The sequence below is a fragment of the Dothidotthia symphoricarpi genome (genome assembly GCF_010015815.1).
Source record: "Dothidotthia symphoricarpi CBS 119687 unplaced genomic scaffold P153scaffold_18, whole genome shotgun sequence".
NCBI classification, from domain to species: domain Eukaryota; kingdom Fungi; phylum Ascomycota; class Dothideomycetes; order Pleosporales; family Dothidotthiaceae; genus Dothidotthia; species Dothidotthia symphoricarpi.
In genome coordinates, this window is record NW_022985025.1 from 275,761 (window position 1) to 288,652 (window position 12,892).

A 12,892-nucleotide genomic window follows, 5' to 3' on the forward strand; every position below is an offset into this window, starting at 1 on the left:
GCAGTTGTGATGTTGCACGCTGTGCTGAAGTCTTCCATTCGGTGCTCGTTCTTCCTCGGACCCTCACCGCCCGCGCGACCGCCTTGCAGCCTACAGTGCTTCGTACGGGCTTTCTTTTCCTCACTCTCACTGCCACGTCAACTCACTTGCGGGCAGCCTTAGTACAACGGGTAGAGAGGTGTTCGAGTACGCCCACGTAATTGTAGTCCTTAATTCTGAGCGTTCGACCTCAAACCCGTGCCGGCGCACCGTTCGCAGCAGACAAAGGCTGTGGCTGCCTTCGTTGGCCGACCCAGTCTTCCCAACCCCTTGTAATCGCTCTCCACCACCACCATGAGGGATCCGGTAGATTCCTCGAAAGAGCTCGTCCGGCTGGTGGTGCGCATGTTCTACGAGACCGAGCACATGGTAGTCATCGACGCGCTCTGCTACCACGGCGCGTTGACCATCCAGGATTTTGTCCAGATCCTCGACGCAGGCAAGAACTCAAAGGCTGTAGGGAAGATTGTTGGAAGGCTCAAGGAGGCAGGCCTGTGCATGGTGTAAGTCGTCTGGTGGACCTGTTTGTCCAGCGCTGACAGGCCCAGTTACAACCAGCAGATAAAACGTGAGGGCGCGACCAAGCAGACCAGCAAAGAATACTACTACATCGACTGGCGTCACGCTATTGACTCCTGTAAATACAAGATCCACAAGATCCACGAACGTGTGAATAAAGACGCGAAGCCCACGACCGAGAAGGCTGAGTTCAAATGCCCCCGGTGCAGATCTGAATTCACTATGATGGACGTAATCGACAGGCCTGATCCCGAGGGGAGGGCAAGCGGCTTTTTATGCGCGAGATGCAACTACCCGCTCGATGAGATAGACGAGGGCGGTCAAGCCGACGACGCAAACGACGATACACCAGCCAAATTCAACAAAATGTTCCACCCACTAATCACACTCATGGGCGAGATTGATCAGCTTCAGATTCCCGCAGTAGAAGGGAAGGATGCCGTCAACGAGCTTATAGAGCTTCCGCGCGACAAGACCATCGACCCGGGTACCAAGCACGAAGTCATCGAGGATGTGGTTTCGAGGCCCACAGCCGTCAAGGGAATGGTCACCGGGCCAGAGAAGATCAGTATTCAAATTGGATCCAGCGCCGAAGTCAACGAGAAGCAACGCGCTGCAGACAAAGCCCGTCAGGAGAAGATCGCCATGCAGAACCAGCTCCCGTCATGGCATACAAAATCCACTGTCGTCAAGGAGGCCAACGGAGGGAGTGCCGCGGCCATCAAACAGGAGAGCAACGGTACAGATTCGCCAACCGTCAAAACAGAGCCCGGCGATGCAAAGCCCGCGACCCAGGACCTGGACGGTATCTTCGCGCAGATCGAAGCCGAGCGCCGCAAGAAAGAGATGGAGGAGGAAGAAGACGAGGAAGACGATGACGACGACGAATTTGAGGATGTGGCCGTCGGGATGCCCAGTGCCCTCCCAGATGCTAAACGCGTGAAGCTCGAGCTACCCATTATTTCTACGCCATCCGCGGCTGCGACGCCCTCTGCGGCTGTGACTCCGGCTGTGTCTACGGGAGATGGAGGGGACGAGAGCGAAGAGGACGAGTTTGAGGACGTCAATTGATTTCTTTTGCATAGCGCTGGCGTTGGGATAGAAAAGGCGTTTTATACCTGGCGCTTCACGCATACTGGGTAAGGTTTTAACTGGAAAAAATTACACGCGCAGCAGTGAGAGGGAACTCAATGGTACCGTTGGTACATGGCATGAAGCGGTATATATGCTTCGATTAAAACATGAAATAGGGATAATCTGTGGTAGATCGCTTGACGTAGACTATTTGTAAACTAGACTTGGATTTTTCTTCGTATCAGTTATGTTCTCGAAATAAACACAATAAGCGGATCAGCTATTTCCAACATGCTTCGCGACAGTCGTACTCTAACAGATCTACAAAAGATAGTCCAGGGCCCTGTGGCTTATGCAGCTTAGGCGAACATCCACCTCATCATCCCCGCGCGCTGCACTTCGAGCCTCCGCACCCCCGCCAACGCCCACCACTCCCTACCGACCACCTCACCACCTCTGTCAATGGATGCGAGATAAAACACACACCCAACATGGCCGCCTCGACAAAATCCCTCGCCTCGCTCCTCGCCCAGACGTCCCTCGAAGACCACGATGAAATCTTGAAGGCGGCCAATGCTGCCACCAAAAAGTCCAAGACGGACCTAGACGCACAGCATGCAAAGGCCGTCGCGTTATTAAATCTGGACCGGTACGAGGACGCATTGAAGGTGTTCGACGACGCCACAGGACTGCAGGAGAGGGCGCAATTCGAACACGCCTATGCGCTGTACAAGACGGGCAATGCGACAAAGGCCGCCGAGATTGCTGCGCAGGCGGCGCCGGATGCGGGGCGTGGCATGAAGCACATGCTCGCCCAGGCTGTACGTATACGTGTACTGCTGTAGCGCGTAGCTGACGGAGGCAGGCCTACCGCTCGGAGAACTTCGCACAAGCCGCAAAGGTCTACAAGGAGCTGGCGAGCCACTCGGTCGAGAGCGAGGAGTACGACATCCGCATCAACTCTGGCGCTGTCGATGCGCAGTTGGAGTGGACGGGACAGGGCGAGCTGGCGCAGAAGAAGAAGCCCACCCGCGAGGATCTCGAGGTCTTTGAGACGGCCTTCAATGCGGCCTGTGGAAGCATCGCGCGTGGCGAGCTGGGACAGGGCGAGGTTTGCCTGAAGAGGGCCAAGGATCTGTGCAATGCGCTTTCGGATCTCAGCGAGGCTGAGAAGCAGGCCGAACTACTGCCCATCACTGTGCAGCAGATCTACGTCTTGACGCAGGTGGGCAAGATTGACGAGGCCGAACAGCTGGCCACTTCCCTCCCTTTCGCCGAGTAAGGCTGTCACTTAATACTGTGACTTGGACATAACTGACAGCAACAGCATCAAAGAACTCTCGACCCGATACATCGCCCAGGTGAACAGCATCGCCGCCTCGAAGGAGCACTCGAACCCATACCTATCGCACCGCCTCTTCCACTCCTCGCCGAAGCCCCCAGTGACTGACCAACATTTCTCGTTCCAATCCAACATCCTGCTCCAGGACGAATATGTCATCTCGTTGCTCTCGCAGAAGACATCCGGCGTCGCATCCTCGACTGCGAAAGTCATCTCCGCAACCCCAGCCCCTACACTCCTCCCAGCAGTCAACATGGCAGCGGTACTGAACGCAGCAGCCCACGCGCGCAACGCCGACACCGAGAAAGCCGCGCTCAAAGAGATCGTGCCCCTCCTAGAGAAGCGACCAACCGACGTGGGCCTCCTCCTCACCATCACGCACCTCTACGTAATCACAAACAACTACGCAGCAGCCACCCACCTCCTAGAATCCTTCTTCAAGCGCCTCTCCGAAAGCAACTCAGCATCCGACCTCGACGTGCGCTTCGCCCCAGGCCTAATCGCCGCCCTCGTCTCCCTCTACGCCCAACAAGGCCGCCCCGGCGCCGCAAAATCCGAGCTAGCAAAAGCCGCAGAGTACTGGCGAAAACCGCACAAATCAAAAACAGAAGCCCCCTCAAAAGCTCTCATGGTCGCTGCCGGCACGGCCCTCCTCGACACACACAGTCCCGCCAACGTCAACGCCGCAGGCGAAATCTTCAAGAGCCTGTATGATCAGGATAATGAGGATAGAGCGGCCATCGCCGGCCTCGTCGCTGCTTACAGCATCACGGACCCAACTTCCATCCCCGCAGATCTGCTCGCCTACCTCCCCGAAGCAGACCGCCTCATCTCTGACGTCGACGCCGCAGCCCTCGAAAACGCCGGCGTGCCCCTCGGCTCCCTGACCACGACGAGCGTCGCGGCCGAGGCGCGCAAACGTGGTGTCGCGCCTACGAATGCGGTTGCGCCCCGCGCGAAGCGTCTGCGTAAGACGCGCATCCCCAAGGAGTTCGTCGAGGGCAAGAAAATGGATGCAGAGCGCTGGCTGCCCATGCGCGATCGCAGTTACTACCGTCCGAAGGGGAGGAAGGGGAAGAAGAGGGCGGAGGGGTTGACGCAGGGGGGTGTTGTTAGTGAGGAGAAGGCGCCGGGTGGGCAGCAGAAGGCGGGCGTGGAGAAGGGGAAGGGGAAGAAGAAGGGGAAGGGGGGGAAGTGGTAGATAGATGACGTGAGTCGATTGCGAATGCAGAACTTGGGTGGGAAATGCATGTTGTTCTTTTTTCACTGTGAGCTGAGTGTATCGACCACATCATATCACAAGAGAGTAAAGTCGAAGAGAGTAGTAGAAAGTAAAAAGGTAAAATGTAGACACATAAGTTTTCATCCATCCATCCATCCATCCATCCCACATCATGTCGCAACGACATCAAAAACGCCAATAGCACATACACACACCCCCGACCCCCAATCCAAGCCCAAATCACACGACCCCCCAACCCACCACATCTCCCCCTCCCACCCCCAGCCTTCTTTACCCACACCCTCACTTCCTTGAACTCGCCATCTCGCCATACCGCCCCCGCTCCTGCGTCGTATCATACGCCTGCAGCACCCTCGCCTGCGACTCATCCGTCTGCGAGAAAGCATATCCGCGCTGTTTGCGCATACGCTGCACCTGGCGCACTTTGCGGATTGCTTTTTGGAACTGCTCCATCCTGTATCCCATCATCAGCCCATATACATGTTGTACGGAAAGGTGCGGAAAGGTGCGGAAAGGGGAAAGAAGGAGATGTACATACCGCGGTCGATAGTCCTGAATATTGTATTTTTGTATCTCTTGTACGTGGTGGTATGACTGCGGGAAGTACATGCGCTTACAGTACTTCCAGGCAAAGTCGCGTATCAGACACAGGGGCGGGAGCACAATGACCATAGCCCAGAAACGCGGGTCGGGGAAGAGACGCTCGATGACGCCGACGTACTCTGTGCTGATGCCCGCCATGGGCGCGACGTACGCGTACAGCGGCATGAGGATGAACCAGAGGAGGAACGAGCCGGGGATAGCGAGGAAAGTGTATTTGGTCCAGATATTTGTGATGAGTGAAGCTTTGAGGAGGACGGTAGCGAGATTCGCGGTATACGATGCAGTGCCCCAGACCCAGTGTCCTGCATTCAGACCATCCCATTGCGGCCAGTCCCAGAGTATGAAGGCTTGCGAGCCGAAGTACAGAATCAGCGAGTGGTAGAAGCCGTTTGCGACCCAGGACCAGAAGGAGTGCATTTTGAAGAAGACGCCCGACTGGCTGAGGCGGTAGAGTTGCGGGTAACGGTCGAGGAGACGCGCGCTGACGAACTGGTCGAAGATGCCCATTACGAAGGGGGGCGCGGCGGTGAAGAAGACGTTGTAGAAGGTTAGGGTCCAGGATTCGTAGATGATTTGCCCCGAAAAGGCGTTTTGGAACGCGTACCAGAACTGTGTCATGAACATGGCGATGTTCTTGTAGAAGGAGTAGAGGATCACTTTGCTGACGCGTTGGTAGCTCCACGCTCCGTGGACGAGGAGGAGTTTGCGCAGGTACCGGAATTGGCCGATGGATATGTCGGCGCTGCGGGCTGCTTGGAGGCCTTCGACGCCGCTGATGCCGACGCCGACGTGGGCGGCTTGGATCATGGAGACGTCGTTTGCGCCGTCGCCGATGGCGAGGAGGATGGCTTTGAGATGGCGTTTGACGAGCTTGACGACGAGGGCTTTTTGTAGCGGGGAGACGCGGCAGCAGATGACGGCTTTGCACTTGATAGCCAGATCTAAGAACTCCTTTTCAAGGTCTCGCTCGAGCGCGTAGGTGAGAGACTTTCCGTCGATGACGAGAGCGAGGACGTCCATTTCGGCTCCACCTGCACCTTGGTTTGCGATGGCTTGAGCCTTCTTCCGGATATTGTCTCTCGTTGACTCCTTGTCTTCTTCGTTGACGATCAGGAGACTCATATCCTCGCTGATCAGTTTGCAACTCATGCCAATGTTGATGGCAGTCTCCTGACGATCTCCAGTCAAGACCCAGATCTTGATGCCAGCAGACTGCAGTGTGGCGATAGTATCCGGTACACCATCCTGCAATTTATCCTCAATGGCGGTCGCTCCAAGCAGAGTGAGATCGTGCTCGATGAGTTCAGCAGCCTTGTCCAGTTCCTCGGCACGGTTCCCGCTGACGGTTGTTTGCGCCGTGTTGAACACCTTCCACCACTGCTGAAACTCATCTTCAGTAACCTCGCGCATAGCAAGACAGAGCGTGCGGAGACCCTCAGCAGCATATTCTTCCAGATGCGTCAAAGTCGTCTCCGTGTATGGATTGTCTTTGGAAAGTCGCTCCAGAATGACTGTGTCAGCACCCTTGCAGTAGAGGACGAGCTTGCCCTCTGGTGTGCGGAAGATGGTAGACATTCGCTTTCTTGTCGAATTGAATTCGCATACAGCAAGGAGCTCGTACTCCCGTCGCTGGCCCTCCACCTCAATGATGACAGCTCGCGGTTTTCGTGCAACAAACTTGTACCCTAACTGCACGGCTCCTTCGACTAGCGCGCCTTCGTCAGGAGAAGCAGCTTGGTACTTGATCGCATCCTTTTCGCCGCCTCTCTCAGGAATAACCGTGTGACATGTCGACAGCAGCGTAAGGAAATGGTTGATGATGTAACTGTTCCTATGGCTTTGACGATGTTGTTCGAGCTGCTTGAAATCGTGGATGCCAACCTCGAGTCCATCTTCCATGGTCGCTCTTCGGTCTTCAGGGATCTCATCGGCGTACTGGATACCTGCAATCGACGACTGCTTGAACTCCATCATATTGCATGTCAAGGTACCCGTCTTGTCCGAAAAGATGTACTCGATCTGACCCAGCTCTTCCACCAACGACGAAGTCCGACAATTCGCAGGAGTATCTGTAGGTTCGTAATAGATATCCAAATCAGAGTCAATCAGAGTGCCCAGATAGTACTTGACAAGCTCGATCGTGACAAACAACGAAATGGGCACCAAATTCGAGTACAGAACCCAGTACGTCAGAAGATCAAGGAAGAACTGCTGGGCGCCATTGAAAGTGCCCAACACAAGATAGCCCAGACTGCCGCCCCGAGACGATCGAATGATAACGTCGCCGATGGAACTGATAATACTAAGACAGATCAAAATCGCGACAAGCATGAGGATCTGCTTGTTGACCATTCTTTCCACCGCAGTTGTCTTGATCGGCGTAGCGGTTGCGTTTCTCATCAACTTCGTCTCGTGTCCTGTAAAGACGACGGCGCCGTGGATCCAAGGGGTATTTCGGAGAACAGCACCACGCAGAAGTAGTTGATCTGGTTGTAAAGGCAGCTCTTTCTCTCCTCCTCCAGTGGCCATGGTCAACGTCGCCTCATACGTGTACAGGCTGCTGTTGGGCTGTTCAGACCGAATCTTCCCACCGAGTCTGCCCAACTCGGCTGCACTGACAAAATCCGCCGTCTCAGGAATAGCCTGCTTAATCTTTAAGTTCGTCTCTCCGTCCAGATTCGCCGTTTCGATATAGCACAGACCCTCAGGTTCGGACGAAGCGAGGAGTACTAGATCAGCGGGGAAAGGCTGCTCCGACTCGACTCGAATTATATCTCCAACCGCAACATTGATCCATTTCGCGTCCTCAAACGCCGTTCCCTTCAGAATCTGCGCCTTGGAGCTGTTCAGCTGTGCGTCCGACTGCCGCCGCCGATAGTCTTCGATATATTCCTTGACAGCCGACACGAGCAGGACGATCATAAGCGGCACGATAGTCGTGTATCGCGAAGTTGGTGAGACATTGGGTATTTGTTGCAAAGCAGCTGTAAACAAGAAGAACAAATTCGCGTACTTTGAAAACTGTTCGTACAAGAATTTTGGGAAAAAAGTAAAGACATTGTATTTTGTGGTGGAAATGTGATTGTCGACGTATTTCTGCTCCAGGTTCGCGGCGGGGTTGTTCAGCTGGATCATCCTGGGTCCCAATGTCGACGGGTCCGGTGCTCCTCGTCCAAATCCAAACTTGAATTTTCCTGGTGTGCGCTTTTTCGTCTTGGTAGACTGGCCATCGTCGTAGGCGCTTGGGGGTGGCTGGTTGTTGTGCGCCGCATGCTCCGTCAACGGCAGGTCCATCTCGGAATAGTCCGAGCCTCGTCCAAACATGCTCTTGACCCGGCCGGTGAGACCCCCTCCCAGCGTCAGAACGCTATTCCTGTTGTGGCTGTTCTTGGAGTTTCCACGACGTACGTCTGGCGACGGTGGCTCGTAGGCACCTCCAGTGGCATAGTAGCCTTGCGCCGAGCGATCATCGTCGATGGGTATATCTGCGTCTGAGTATCTCTGGTAGTTGTTCAGGTCCGACGTCTGTGAATGCGCCCTGTTCCCCTGCAGATACGGCGATGCGCCCAGAGACGCGCCAGGCGCTCCGGGGAGGCCCGCCGTCGACCTTCCCCCTCCCACGAACTCGTCATACGACACCGAGGGCCGTCCCTGCGGCGCCGTGTCCGTATTGTCTATGTCATAGTGGTCGAGCAGGTCGTCGTCGTTTACGGGTGCGCGCGCGCCGGAGTAATATGTGGGCTGTTGGTCGTCGAAGTCGATCAAGTTATCGTGAGACGGCGGTCCACCTGGAGGCCGACCGGCCATAGCGGCCAGACGTATTTACGGGCGCTTCTCTCCACGCAGCGGTGCTGCTGTGCCTGCTCATGCAAAAATCCCCGGCGAAACTGTCTCTTTCCCCCAACTAATCGTTGCTGATGTGGGCGTATATGGGGTCTTGCGAGCTGCGTAAGCTGTTCTTGGAATAGTAACACAGCTTGGCTGACGCCTTGAAATGGACAAGTGTGCGCTGGAGCTCCCTTTCTCGCGGGGTGAGGGCGAGGTAAGTGAGAGTTCAATGGCTCGAGATTTCAAGACACATGTCTGCGGCTGTCCTGTAGACTTTGGCTGGCTGAACGAAGAGGAGGCCTGGGCACGGACGCGAAGTTGGAGGCAGTGCACCCTGGTCAAACGTGCAGCAAGCGCGACCCTGGCCCGCATTGTCACCGCAAACGAGTCCCCTCCAGCTCAGTCCTTTTGAACAGTCGTTCACCTCATCCAAGCATTCGAGTTTAACCCAGTCGCGTCATGGACACTTGAAGGACTCTATTCAGATACGATTGTTCTCTTTGTCTCCCAACGCCACGCTGCAAGACGAAGCTGGGGGCTGAAGCATTCGACATTGGCACTAAGCCCTGTCTACGCCTTACGAAGCTGATCACCGTTTTTGAAACCTGTCATGTCATCCTGCGATCCCACCCAACCACCCCAACAGCACCTTTCTCCGTCATACCACCGAAGAACACCATCTTATAATATCTAGACATATACACAGGCATTCCTCAGTCTTCAATCTGTCTGTTTCTGCGAATTTCAGATACAAATCAGCCTCAGAGCTGAATGTGAATGCATACGATACTACCGCAATGCGGCGTAGCTTTTAGTATCTAGACACCATGTGAGCTGGTTGTTAAGATGCCAATCTAGCTATGAATTATACACTATTATTGTACGCTACTGCAAGGTTGCAGAGAAAGGCGGAGTAGTGTGGCGGTCTTAAAATAGCTTCTCGAGCAGCAAACGCCTTGTAACCGCATCTTCATGTCAGCATCTGCCCGCTGTGAAGCTTACGCGGATGTTGATCGCAATTGCTCCCCACATTAAATAGAAGCAGAGATTGGATATTTGAGAGAACAGATCAGTGTGTGATTATGGGAGTCGTAATTGTGATTGTATATATGAACATCTTTACGGAATAATGGCCGATAGCCAATCTCAACGCACGTGGAAGCAGATATCGCATCCATCACTCTTAGTCAGATTCACTTTAGCATTGTGTAAACAGCTGCCAAAACGTGCAGATTTTGTGTAAATTTCGTGAAGATTTCAAGGAGTACGAGCCTCCATCATTGAGTATCCTACAGGTACAAGTACATTCAGAATACTGAGGGGTCATTTGCAACCTCCTGCCATATCCGCCGTTTCCGACGATGCCAGTTACGACTTGTTCGTAACGACACCGACTGCCTTCTCGTTCGAATGGGCGGGTCCTCAGGGACGATTGGAACCGGGACCGGCGCATCACTTCCACCCTTCCGACTCAACTTCAACGACAACAGGATAAACACACCAGCAATGAGAATAGCAAGCAGCAGCATGATCTTCCTCTTGACAGACTTTTGCTGGTAACCGGACGCTACCTTGAGCTCTTTGTCTGCCTCCTTGACGTCTCGCGACATGTTCTCTACATTGTAGTCTATGCGGTCTAGCATGCTGCCCTGGTCGATGACCATGGTTTGTAGCTCCTGAAAGATGTTTGCGAGCTCTATGATGCCTTGGGCGATGTCTTCGATCTCGCGCTCGCGCTGGGCGATGAGGGCTTCGTTGGGGTCGTGGCGCATTCGCTGTTGTTTTGTCTGGAGGAGGGTCGATTGCGAGTAGGAACGGTCGGCGTCGGATTCTTGCATGGCAGGGTCGTTGTAGGGGTTCTGAACAGGCGTTGCAGTGCGGAAGGGCGAGGCGAAACCACCGAGGTCGCGGAGTTCTTCAGCATGTTAGTTGAGATTTTCTAGTTGGATGGCATGTGTGTTGCTCACTCTTCAAGTATGCAGACTGCTTCTTGCGGAACATTGCGCTCACTTCACCGACGCGTGTGGCCAGTGAGATCTTGAGGTTCTGCGCCATGACTTCCTCGCCCTGGTTGATGTTGCCCTGCTGCTTTGCTTCGCGCACCATCATTTCTATCCGCTTGATGGCCTGCTGGCACTTCTGGAAGCTCCTTGTAATGGCCTGCGTGAGCTGCTCGATCTCGCGCTCCTCCCGCTTCTTCACGTCTTCGTCGTCGAAGCCAGGCAGCACGTGCTTCTGGTGCAGGTGGTCGAGCTTGCGCGTCTGCTTTGCAATGTCTGCGAGGTGCTCGGTGATCTCGTCCTGCACGTCTAGCCATCGCGGAGGCAGCAGGTCCATCTCTATCACCGCATCGCCATCCTCGTCGTATGCACCGCCAGACATGAGTCCCTGGCGCTCCTCGGACATGCGTCTGCCATCGCCAAAGCCATTGGAGGCTGGTCCACCATAGCGCGTCTTCTTGGGAGGGTGATGCGAGTAGGACTGGCGGTAGGAAATGAAGCTACAGGCTACGTCAGCGAGGACACGGCTCAGTCGTCGGACGCAGGCGCAGCATACAGGTTCGTTCGGTCCCGCCACATGTTGGGCTGGCGAGAGTCGAGGCGGCTATGTCATGGTAGAAGCAGAGCTTCAGCGCGCGTGCAGTGGAGCGCTGGCGTGCCGAGTGATGAATGGATGGGTGGGCTGGCACCGTTTGTTTCAGCCGCACGCTCCGAATGTCAGGAGCGTCTTGCCCTTGGTCTGTGTCCGCTTTCCCGGTGCTAGGCGCCCCGCTAAGCAAATGGCTGGCGGTGCAGCTCGACCACTCCTCCAGCCGCAATCGCTCGACAACTTCCTCCACACCGCACTGCTCCGCTATACATCGCCAGCTGCCCGCACACTTCCCTCGACACCCTCCCGACCACACCCCGCCTTTCACCCCTTCACCAGCGAATACTCCCCACAGCAAACATGGTGCGTCTGCCCCGCGCTGCCCATGCCTCCTGTCGATACCCCGCCTTGCAAAACATCGCGGCTGCCCGCCTCCACACCACTGCGCAGAGCTGACCCCAAGTCGCAGGCTGATTCTCTCACCGAGGAGCAAGTCTCCGAGTTCAAGGAGGCCTTTTCCCTGTTTGTGAGTCGTCCCTTCCATTGCCTGTGCTTGTACACCACCGCCTGTGCTGCACGGCTGCCTGGCGGCCTGGATGCATCTGCTCGGCCCCAAGATGCACTGCTGACACTACTCCTGCAACTAGGACAAGGATGGCGATGGTTAGTGCCCTCCCTCGACACGCTCACTCTCGCGACACCCATCCCTGGAGCAAACCACTCCTGCCCTTATCTATGGTGTTTGTCGTAGCCAGACAGCACCACGCCAATCACGTCATCATGTCAACCACGACCAAAGTATCGCTGACATTGTCGTCCCACAGGTCAGATCACCACCAAGGAACTGGGCACCGTGATGCGCTCCCTGGGCCAGAACCCCAGCGAGTCTGAGCTGCAGGACATGATCAACGAGGTCGACGCCGACAACAACGGCACCATCGACTTCCCAGAATTCCTCACCATGATGGCCCGCAAGATGAAGGACACCGACTCCGAGGAGGAGATCCGGGAAGCGTTCAAGGTCTTTGACCGCGATAACAACGGCTTCATTTCCGCCGCCGAGCTGCGCCACGTAATGACCTCCATCGGCGAGAAGCTGACCGACGACGAGGTCGACGAGATGATCCGGGAGGCTGACCAGGACGGCGATGGCCGAATTGACTGTAAGATGATCTCATCACATCCCCGTCTATATATACTAATACGCTACAGACAACGAGTTCGTCCAGCTCATGATGCAGAAATAAGCGTTTGAGGGTTTGCGTTCTTGGATGATTATGGCTATCATGACGGTGACGACAGTTGAGAAGTGACTACGAGTACACGGAGCGGGGGTTTTCTTCTTGAAGAACCGGTTCGATTGCTTGCAACCTTGCCTATGTCTCTGGGAGACTGGTCTATATCCTCAATCCATCTCTCCTGTGTCTTTGAACCATGTTTCTCTAAAGTGCTCAAACTAAAACTGTGCCACCTCCACAACCGTTTCCAAGCTTGACTTTCTCGCAACGCATGCAGGGCCCCACACAAGCTTTTTAGCTTGACGGGTGAGTGGGACCAGCCTTGCCCATCTATCCATCCATCCATCCATCACTTCACGTGTCATGTCATCATTCACTCTAGCAAAATGATGTAGTGTACTCAATCAGAAATGACCA

At 55.0% G+C, this 12,892-nt stretch overlaps 5 protein-coding genes across 5 annotated transcripts; 3 read left to right on the forward strand and 2 right to left on the reverse strand.

Annotated features, from left to right (window-relative positions):
• The first annotated feature begins 135 nt into the window (after positions 1-135).
• P153DRAFT_433861 (uncharacterized protein) lies at positions 136-1,908 on the forward strand. Its single transcript, XM_033673048.1, has 2 exons — positions 136-542; positions 588-1,908. Exons 1-2 carry the CDS (start codon positions 334-336, stop codon positions 1,627-1,629), a joined length of 1,251 nt encoding a protein of 416 aa, XP_033520452.1. The 5' UTR covers positions 136-333; the 3' UTR covers positions 1,630-1,908.
• A 104-nt stretch (positions 1,909-2,012) lies between these two features.
• Positions 2,013-4,175, forward strand: P153DRAFT_323041 (uncharacterized protein; the record flags this gene model as incomplete). Its single annotated transcript, XM_033665195.1, has 3 exons — positions 2,013-2,453; positions 2,498-2,910; positions 2,960-4,175. Exons 1-3 carry the CDS (start codon positions 2,124-2,126, stop codon positions 4,173-4,175), a joined length of 1,959 nt encoding a protein of 652 aa, XP_033520453.1. The 5' UTR covers positions 2,013-2,123.
• A 315-nt stretch (positions 4,176-4,490) lies between these two features.
• On the reverse strand, positions 4,491-8,925 carry P153DRAFT_369433 (phospholipid-transporting ATPase-like protein). The gene is made up of 2 exons (XM_033668770.1): positions 4,756-8,925; positions 4,491-4,671 (listed from the first exon to the last, which is right to left on the reverse strand). The coding sequence occupies exons 1-2, from the start codon at positions 8,625-8,627 to the stop codon at positions 4,500-4,502; spliced, it is 4,044 nt and encodes a 1,347-aa protein (XP_033520454.1). The 5' UTR covers positions 8,628-8,925; the 3' UTR covers positions 4,491-4,499.
• Positions 8,926-9,955: 1,030 nt separating this feature from the next.
• Positions 9,956-11,227, reverse strand: P153DRAFT_399529 (t-SNARE; the record flags this gene model as incomplete). Its single annotated transcript, XM_033671737.1, has 3 exons — positions 9,956-10,563; positions 10,616-11,148; positions 11,205-11,227. 3 exons carry the CDS (start codon positions 11,225-11,227, stop codon positions 9,956-9,958), a joined length of 1,164 nt encoding a protein of 387 aa, XP_033520455.1.
• Positions 11,228-11,520: 293 nt separating this feature from the next.
• On the forward strand, positions 11,521-12,654 carry P153DRAFT_369434 (EF-hand protein). Its single transcript, XM_033668771.1, has 5 exons — positions 11,521-11,600; positions 11,707-11,763; positions 11,885-11,900; positions 12,062-12,400; positions 12,450-12,654. Exons 1-5 carry the CDS (start codon positions 11,598-11,600, stop codon positions 12,482-12,484), a joined length of 450 nt encoding a protein of 149 aa, XP_033520456.1. The 5' UTR covers positions 11,521-11,597; the 3' UTR covers positions 12,485-12,654.
• Positions 12,655-12,892: the final 238 nt, after the last annotated feature.

Bases quoted from the DNA above. Each gene is read 5' to 3' on its own strand.
- P153DRAFT_433861 (XM_033673048.1), top strand. From the start codon at position 334: ATGAGGGATCCGGTAGATTCCTCGAAAGAGCTCGTCCGGCTGGTGGTG. The intron at 543-587 runs GTAAGTCGTCTG...TGACAGGCCCAG, and splicing joins GAGGCAGGCCTGTGCATGGT to TTACAACCAGCAGATAAAAC.
- P153DRAFT_369433 (XM_033668770.1), bottom strand. From the start codon at position 8,627: ATGGCCGGTCGGCCTCCAGGTGGACCGCCGTCTCACGATAACTTGATC. The intron at 4,672-4,755 runs GTATGTACATCT...GATGGGATACAG, and splicing joins ATTCAGGACTATCGACCGCG to GATGGAGCAGTTCCAAAAAG.
- P153DRAFT_369434 (XM_033668771.1), top strand. The intron at 12,401-12,449 runs GTAAGATGATCT...AATACGCTACAG, and splicing joins CGGCGATGGCCGAATTGACT to ACAACGAGTTCGTCCAGCTC.